Source organism: Papaver somniferum, chromosome 1, assembly GCF_003573695.1.
Source record: "Papaver somniferum cultivar HN1 chromosome 1, ASM357369v1, whole genome shotgun sequence".
Taxonomy (NCBI): domain Eukaryota; kingdom Viridiplantae; phylum Streptophyta; class Magnoliopsida; order Ranunculales; family Papaveraceae; genus Papaver; species Papaver somniferum.
The window spans coordinates 79,694,971-79,704,130 of NC_039358.1; the positions used below are offsets into that span (position 1 = coordinate 79,694,971).

Genomic DNA, 9,160 nt, shown 5'->3' on the forward strand with positions numbered 1-9,160 from the left:
TATTACATAGGTATAATGTTATTTATATACATAACAAAGGGAAAATCCTAGTCATATAATGGACCGCACATCCATGGGTCGTAGGCCCTATAACACTCCCCCTTGTGCGGTTCATAAGTGGAACTTCAAATGTGTTGCCTCATTAAAACCTTGACAAGGAAAAACCCAATGGGACAAAACCTTGACGAAGGGAAAAGAGTACAACGTGCTGAGTCCTAGTAAAGTTGCTCCATAAAGTTGACCACTTCCCTTGTTGCTTCTGAAATTTCTAAAATAGAAAAACCCTGTGGAAAAAGAAAAACCTCAATTGAGAAATTGTAATCTTGGTGTCGTCTCATTAAAAACCTTCCCGAGTAACAAAACCCGGTGGGAAAAAGTAATCTCGGTTAAGGGAAAAAGAGTTCAGCGCACCAAGCTATATGTCGACATCATATCATCAGATACTCCCCCTGATGTCGTCATCTCCCCCTGATTGTGTTCAAGGGAGTTCGGATAATTTCCTTAGTCCAATACTCTTTACGTGCTTTTCAAATAAGGACTTAGGAAGTGACTTAGTAAATAAGTCTGCCACATTCTCATCAGACGGTACTTTGCTGATTTGAATGTTTAAGAGATATTGTTGTTGCTGACTGTAAAACAACTTTGTTGAAATATGTTTTGTATTATCACCCTTGATATACCCTTGCTTCATTTTTTCGATACAGGATGCATTATCTTCATATATGCATGTCGGCTCTTCAGTGGTAGAATTCAAACCACTTGTCCCTTGAATATGTGTAATGATAGACTTTAACCATATACACTCACGAACTGTCTCATGTAGGGAAATGATCTCAGAGTGGTTCGTAGAGGTAGCCACAAGAGTTTGCTTGGTCGATCGCCAGGATATCGCTGTGTTCCCTATGGTAAATACATAACCAGTTTGAGAGTGAGCATTATGTGGGTCTGAAAGGTACCTAGCATCAGCAAAACCAACCAAAATATTGTTTGGGGTTTCATTGTAGGGGTTTGTCTTAGCATTCCTCCTTTTGTCCTCATATGGAAAAAATAAACCCATGTCAGTGGTTCCTTTAAGGTATCTAAATACATTCTTTATATTATTCCAATGACGCTGCGTTGGCGCATAGCTATATCTAGCTAACAAGTTCACTGAGAATGAAATGTCTTGTCGAGTACATTGTACTAAGTACAATAATGCGCCTATTGCACTTAGGTAAGGAGTTTCATCTCCTAATACTTCTTCGTCATCTTGCTTGGGACGAAATAGATCCTTATTTACATCTAAGCTTCGACCAATCATGGGAGTGCTAGCGGGGTGCACTTTGTCCATATTAAATTTCCTGAGCATCTGATGGACATATGCATACTGGTGGATTAGTATTCCAGAGGCTCGGTGTTCTAGTTCAAAACCTAGAAAAACCCGAGTTTTCCCAAGATCTTTCATCTCAAATTCAGATTTCAGATAGCTTGTGGTTTCTCTTATTTCATCAAGAGTGCCTATTATGTTCATATCATCAACAAAAACAACTATAATTGCAAATCCGGAACTCGTTTTCTTTATAAATACGCAGGGGCATAACTCATTATTTGTATATCCCTTCCCAATCAAATAATCACTTAGACAGGTATACCACATCCGCCCAGATTGTTTTAATCCGTAAAGTGAGCGTTTCAACTTAATTGAAAACGCACTCCGTGGTTTAGAGTTATTTGATTCGGGCAATGGAAGGCCATCAGGCACTTTCATGTATATCTCTGAATCAAGATCCCCATAGAGATATGCTGTAACCACATCCATAAGCTGCATTTCAAGTCTTTCTGAAACTACCAAACTAACTAAGTAGCAGAAAGTTATGACGTCCATTACATGAGAATATGTTCCTTCATAATCAATTCCAGGGCGTTGTGAGAAACCTTGCGCCACTAGGCGAGCCTTATATCTTACGACTTCATTCTTCTCATTACGCTTTCTGACAAAATACCCATTTATGTCCTACAGGTTTTACACCTAGTGGGGTTAGCACTACTGCACCAAATACCTGTCTCTTTGCCAGTGAATCTCGTTCTTCCTAGATTGTAACTTTCCATTTAGGCCAATCTATTCTTCTTTGGCATTCTGCTATAGAGCGTGGTTCGATATCATCGTTCTCTATGATTTCTCGAGCAACCATATATGCAAATATATCATCAATATGCGTGGAGGATCTTTCCATCAACACATATTCACTCTCATAATCCATAGAGATTTCTTTGTTCTCTGGAATCATTTCAAACATCGGAGCGTCCTCCAGTATTGATTCATGGACATAACTATAATCAGAGACAACCTCATGAGAAGGATTATCTGCATTAATGATAAATGGATCGGATTGTGCCTTACTCACTCTTTTCTTCCTTGGGTGAGTATCTATCGAACCAGGTGACCTTCCCCTTTTCCTTTGGGGGACCACGGCCTCAGCTACACTTCCGCCAAGTATAAGCTTAGCATCTCTATTTAGAGTGCTATGTCCCATAGTAGGGATTTCTAACCTTGCAGACACGTTTGCAGCTGGTTTGTGTGATCTCGTCACTTTGGCGATATCAGTAAATGCATCAGGCATTGAATCTGATACATATTGAAGATCGTGATTCGTTTCACTTCACTCTCACATTGTGGAGTACGGGGATCAAGGTGAGACAACGTGGGAACACACCACGAAAATTCCTGTCGTTCCCTTAGAAAATCCTTTTTCTTATCTCCCCCTAACGACGGGAAGGTTGTCTCATCAAAGTGATAATCCGCAAATCTAGCGGTAAAAAGATCGCCTGTCAAAGGTTCTAAATAGCGGATAATAGTTGGGGATTCATATCCAACATAAATACCTAATCGTCTTTGTGGACCCGTTTTAGTACGCCGTGGGGGCGTAATAGGCACATATACGACACAACCAAATGTGCGTAAGTGTGAAATATCAGGCTCATATCCAGTTACCAACTGGTACGCAGAAAATGATTGGCTAACAGTGGGTCGAAAACGAATAAGTAGAGCTGCATGCAAAATAACGTATCCCCATGCAGTAATAGGCAGGTTGGTACGCATAACCAGTGCCCTAGATATCATCTTTAACCTTTTGATAGTAGCTTCTGCGAGACCATTTTGAGTGTGAATATGGGGTACGGGATGCTCTACGTCTATTCCATTAGACATACAGTAATCATCAAATCCTTTTGATGTGAATTCTCCAGCATTATCAAGTATGATATACTTGATAGGATAATCAGGGTGGTGAGCCCTCAAACGAATAATTTGTGCTAGGATCTTTGCAAATGTAGCATTTCTTGTGGACAATAATGCAACATGTGACCAACGAGTCGAAGCATCTACCAGAACCATAAAATACCTGAATGGTCCGCATTCTGGATGTGTAGGTCCACAAATATCACCTTGTATTCTATGCAAAAATGAGATATTTTGTTTGGTATCTTTAGCATAGGATGGTCTCGATCATGTTTTTGCTAAAGATCATGCTTTGCAAAATAAATGATATGCTTTTGACATAGTCAATGAAGCAGAATGGGATCAGTTTCTTGAGAAGACAACTATCGTGTTGGAGTAACACACTGACCAGTTAGTAGTTGGTTACTTTGCACTGTGACAGTCTGTTGTCCCATTCTATTTTTTCCTCGAAAAAAGGGATGTCCATGTGAGTTCTTTAAAACACAGATCATCATGTCACGACCTGGGTGCCCTAATCGGTCGTGTCAAAGCCTGTATGAGTCACTATTCAACAACTCATCGTCAGTAACAACATGAGATTCAATGACCCGAATAGTAGTGAGGTATAATCCACTAGATTAACTCATTAGTTTCTCTAAAATGTGTTTTCTTCCACATTCATTAGAGGTAACATGTATGTATTCAATTCCATTTTCACTGTGAGTTTCCAAATGATAACCGTTTGCATGAATATCTTTGAAACTTAACAAGGTGTGGTTAGATCTTGGTGCATATAGAGCTTATGTGACTTTAATCACTGTTCCATTAGGCAACATGAATTGAGCATGACCTCGCCCAATTATCACTTGTGATGATCCAATCATCGTAGTCATAGATGTATTATAAGAGGTCAAGTTAACAAACAATTGTCTATTTCTTAAGATAGTATGGGTGGTTCCACTATCAGCCAGACATTCAATCTCTCCTTGAGACATTACTACAAGTAGATAATGTGGTATCGTTACAAAATCCGAATAATTTATCTCGTGTACTTTAGAGAATTTGAGTCTTACTAGAATGATATAATTTTCATTCTAATACACATGCTAAATAACAGATTATCAAAGTAAAAAAAATCTATTAAACTATCATCAAAATAAATGCTCATAGATAATCCATTCATAAGTTAATCATGATGACATATAAAGTAGTCCAAGCCATCAAGAAAAATTATTTAAACCAAAGTCTACTAAGACGTAAAACAATAAAATAAATGTCTAAGATCAAAAAAGGTAACTAAAGAAGCATTTTCAATCGAAATCAGGTGTATCCAATATGGCATGACTCTTGTTGCCTTGGAAATCTGATATTGTCAGGTTGACGTCAGGGGCATTCTCATCTTCTTCCAGATAGTGAGCTTCTTGTTACACAAACTCTCGATACTTCTTGTAGATGTATGCAACTTTGTTACTAGCCTTGCATTGCTGGTACCAATGTGCAGTAGATCCACACCTATAACAAGGCTCGTTTCCAACTTCGTCCTTCTTAATAGGGGGATTTCTTGGAGCTTTCTCGACCTTGGAGCTGTCACCACTTGGGCCAGAAGGTAAATCTCTGTTCCAAACATTTGAGTTACCACCACTCCCTTGGCCACGCCTGTGACCTCTGTTGGGTCCCTTGTATCCTCTTCCACGTGTGTTGCTTTCTCCACGTGCGTATGGAGTACGGGAATGTGAATCATGGGAAGGTGAATGATCAGCATGTCCACCTCTCTTACTTTTGGGGTTCTTTCCTCTGTTAACTTTGCCATAATTTGCTTCAGGAACTTTCTTTTTTCCCATAACCCTGGCATTATTGTTAACAAGGATTTCGTTATGCGTTTCGGCGACTTGAAGTAAGTTAATCAACTTACTAAAAGTGGTTATCCTTTTGTTATCCACCTCCGATCGGTACTGATTCGCTAGTATCATTGAAGATGTTGGGAAAGTTGACAATGTCTTTTGGATCATTTCAGCATCAGTTAGTTTGGTGCCACAAAAATCCAGACGTGCTTGTAGCTGCAACATGTCTTTTTGAAAATCATTCACTTTGACATAATCCAAGAAGCGGATTTCATTCCACTGGACTTGTAGTTGTGGAAGTAAAGAGTAGTGAATATTCCCGAAACGACGTTCGAGAGCATCCCATAATTTCTTTGGTGTTTTAAAGTGGTGGTATCCCCATCGTAAGTTAGGGTCAATATTCCTCTTGAGAAACATGAGGGCATTGGCCTTTTCTTTTTCAGTCGCTGGAACAACATTTGCAACGGTTGAAGGCTCGATGGTAGCGGTGGTACTCAAGTCCAACTGAGTCCAAAAGCTCAAATTCAGGTCGAATTGGGTCCATCTCCGTATTTGACCAAAAACAGAAGATCCAAAAATGGATTGGGAAATCGTGGGAAGGGGAATGCTCCTACATACTGTTCTTGATGGAGAGAAAAACCGACAATACAGATCCAACTAAAAAAAAAAAATTCAGCGGCGTGAATCGTGCTGATAACGTTTTAGAGGTATAATTAGGTAAAACCAAGAGAATGAGAAAGGGGAACTTCTTATTGATAAAAGAGGCAGGGAGATATTACATAGGCATAATATTCTTTATATACATAACAAGGGGAAAATCCTAATCATCTAATGGACCGCATATCCATGGATCGTAGGTCCTATAATATATTTTTTTTTTCTTGAAGCATGGCAAAATATGTTATCCGATGATAACGTGCCTCCTCCTTGTATTTATGGAAATTTTTTTTCTTTCGGTAATTTTTAGTTTTTGGTAATAAAATATTTGATTTCAGAAAGACAGAAAGAAAAAGAAAAAAATGGTTTGATGGAGATTATTTTCTTTTCCTCTTTTGTGATGAATGAAAATGGATGTGTCCCATATCTAATGTTACCAACAAAACCATCGTGGACCCTTAACGTTTAAACTCTTTAACTCATACAACGACATCGTCAGTTATTGCTTGTATTTATTTCCATGAGGAGACATGTTTGTTCTTTTACAATTCTCGGATTGAAACAGTCGACGAAACCCAAAGGCAAGTTCCCCAGTTGAACTCTTCTCCTTCAAGTTCAAGATAAGAAGATAGAAAGATAAATTCTTTCTTCTTTATTAATAACGGCAAATAACAAAACGGCAACAGAATCCTTTCTCTTTCAACTTTCAAGTCGCCGTTATCAATGGCATTTGTAGTAATTATCCTTCCCAATTAAATCACAAACCATTAATCTCGCAAAACCCATACCAAACGGAGAACATCTCATCCGTCAAACAATCTAGGGTTAGTTATAGAGAGTTATAAAGGGACCCACACGTGTCAGTTTGCACATAACATTGAACCGTGAACTCCTCCTCATCAAACTGATCCCTATTGTTCAGAAATTGGAAGATGCTTTAGAATATCCTCTTTTCTGGGCTTATTTGGATTTCTCTTAACTGAGCTACAGAACAAGTTGCCGTTTCATTCTGCAAAATCTTCTATTCTCTCTCTTAAATCCACATATATAAATAGATCCCATTTCTCCATTCGTTTCTCCACCCAAATCAAAAACCGTCTTTATCGCAGAGTACTTTGTTCTTTTTGAGTTTCTTTTGTTTCAATCGTTAATTTTTAATTATCTTATACAAATCATGCAAATCGTAACAGCAAACAGTGTTTCTGATCAAGGGCAACTTATTGAGAAGATGGAAATCTTCAAGATCCAAGGTCGTGATAAGCGTGGCCGTAAGATTCTTCGCATCATCGGAAAATTCTTGCCTGGTAAGTTTTCATTTTCTTGAATTTATGATAATTTCTTTTACAGATATTGATGTTCTTTTACATTTCTTTTATGTAGATTTTGATTGTATTTTTTTTCTTTGATTTTGATGGAAACAGCAAGGGAATTGAGTGCAGAATCATTGAAGAAATATTTGGAAGAGAAGATATTTCCAAAATTAGGAGAAAGGCCATTCTCTGTGGTGTATGTTCATACAGATGTTCAAAGAAGTGATAATTTTCCTGGAATTTCAACTCTACGATCAATTTACGAAGCTCTTCCTATCAACATTAAAGAGAATCTTGAGGCGGTTTATTTTGTTCATCCTGGTTTACAATCAAAGATTTTCTTAGCAACCTTTGGCCGTTTCTTGTTCAGTGGAGGGTAAGTGCGCATATTAGTTATTTTCTACAGATATTATCTTAATTGCGCATATAGCGGAGAATAATTTCAGGGATTTTTAACCTAATGGTGATTTTTTTTCTTTTCTTGTTTGTGGTTCAGGTTGTACGCGAAGTTGAAGTATGTGAATAGGTTAGACTTTCTGTGGGACCATATCAGGAGACAAGAAATCGAAATCCCTGATTTTGTGTATGATCATGATGAAACGCTCGAGTACCGTCCGATGATGGATTACGGAATGGAAAGTGATCATCCTAGGGTATATGGTGCACCGGCTATGGAATCTCCGACGCCTTACTCTATGAGGTGCATCTCGTAGACAGAAAGATGATGGTACCAGTGAGAGTTGCGGAAAAAAAATAGAAATGAAAAAAATGAAGGCTTGAAAGTCTAAAATGGGCCTTTGGTATTAGGGTTTTTAAAACTTTGTTTTCTAAGTGTTGTTTGTGTTGTTTGGGGATGAGTGTGTCCTTTCTCTATGTTGTCCTGTGGATAATTGTAAATATTCATCAGTGATAGATTTTTCTTTTGATTGTCGGTTTTACATTTATCCAAAATACCACCGAATATAAGGCAGAGAAGTCGTGATCAAAAATGATGTCCCCAAGAGCGACTGCAATGGTACGACTAAACTCAAAGATCAAAGACCAAAAAAAAAGACTAAATATGAGTTTAATCTGTATTGTGACGTTATGGGGAGAAGACCAAATTTGGTCGCGCGTAAAACAATTTTATGCATGAAGACGGGCGGAAGTATCAGTTACGTTTCATTTCTGCGCGGAATTATAAATTACGTTCAAACGGGCGTAAATATAAATCACGTTTGTTATCGAGCGTAAATATAAATTACGTTTGGTAAGGGGCGGAATCTTAAATTCCGCCCGTTGATCAGACGGATTCCAAATGACCGCTCGAAGAAACGTAAAACTAAATTCCGCCCGAGTTAAACACGGTCACACAGCACGTGTGAGATCAGACGGGCGAACATCTGGTGTCCGCGTGATGAATTGTACGGACGGACATCTTCTGTCCGCGTGATGAATTTGTCAGGCGTAAAATATTATTACGCCTGAGACGGGCGTAACCAAAATTTCCGCCCAGTAGGTTTTCATTAGGGTTTAGGGTTATGGCGTACTCTTCCTGTCCGTCTGATCAAATCGGGCGTAATCTTAATGAACCGCCCCTTCCACCAATACCGCCTCTCCTTCCCAACCACAACCCATCTCTTCTACACGAGCCTTCTTCTTCTCAGTTCATTTTCTTCCACAGTTCATATTCTTACACAGTTCATATTCTTCTTTGCTTCACCGCTCCTCTTCAGTTCATATTCTTCTTCTCCATTCCCATCTACCAACCGTACAAATACCCTAAAAACTCCACAAAAACCCTAAAAACTCCATTATAAGGTATGTATTTTCTACTTTCTTTATTCAATTTGTGTAATAATAATATCATGTATTGTATTTTTTGTTCGAATTTATTTCAATTTGTGTAATAATAATATCATGTATTGTATTTTTTGTTCGAATTTATTTAGGGTTTTTACGTTGAAAATTGAATCAGACTTTATTACTAATTGGATATTCATATTGGGTTAATCAAATCTTATTAAAATTGGGTTAATCACATCTTAATCCAATAGTATGTTAATGTTAATGTTATTACTTTTGTTACTGTTTCGTAATTTAATTTAATTTTTTGTTTTATTTAATAGTTATAAATATTAATAATTGGATAATTATTTTTTGTTAATTTAGTTACA

The 9,160-nt window shown here is 37.9% G+C and overlaps 2 protein-coding genes across 2 annotated transcripts; one reads left to right on the forward strand and one right to left on the reverse strand.

Moving 5' to 3' along the window:
* Positions 1-4,620: 4,620 nt before the first annotated feature.
* LOC113341795 lies at positions 4,621-5,454 on the reverse strand. Its single transcript, XM_026586563.1, has one exon. It carries the CDS (start codon positions 5,452-5,454, stop codon positions 4,621-4,623), a length of 834 nt encoding a protein of 277 aa, XP_026442348.1.
* Positions 5,455-6,596: 1,142 nt separating this feature from the next.
* LOC113291676 (protein GDAP2 homolog) lies at positions 6,597-7,942 on the forward strand. Its single transcript, XM_026541181.1, has 3 exons — positions 6,597-6,998; positions 7,116-7,380; positions 7,501-7,942. The coding sequence occupies exons 1-3, from the start codon at positions 6,869-6,871 to the stop codon at positions 7,715-7,717; spliced, it is 612 nt and encodes a 203-aa protein (XP_026396966.1). The 5' UTR covers positions 6,597-6,868; the 3' UTR covers positions 7,718-7,942.
* The last annotated feature ends 1,218 nt before the right edge of the window (positions 7,943-9,160 follow it).

Excerpts from the sequence above, each read along its gene's own strand:
- LOC113341795 (XM_026586563.1), bottom strand. The coding sequence starts at position 5,454 with ATGTTTCTCAAGAGGAATATTGACCCTAACTTACGATGGGGATACCAC.
- LOC113291676 (XM_026541181.1), top strand. The coding sequence starts at position 6,869 with ATGCAAATCGTAACAGCAAACAGTGTTTCTGATCAAGGGCAACTTATT. Across the intron at positions 6,999-7,115 it reads CATCGGAAAATTCTTGCCTG|CAAGGGAATTGAGTGCAGAA; the intron begins GTAAGTTTTCAT and ends TGATGGAAACAG. Across the intron at positions 7,381-7,500 it reads CGTTTCTTGTTCAGTGGAGG|GTTGTACGCGAAGTTGAAGT; the intron begins GTAAGTGCGCAT and ends TTTGTGGTTCAG.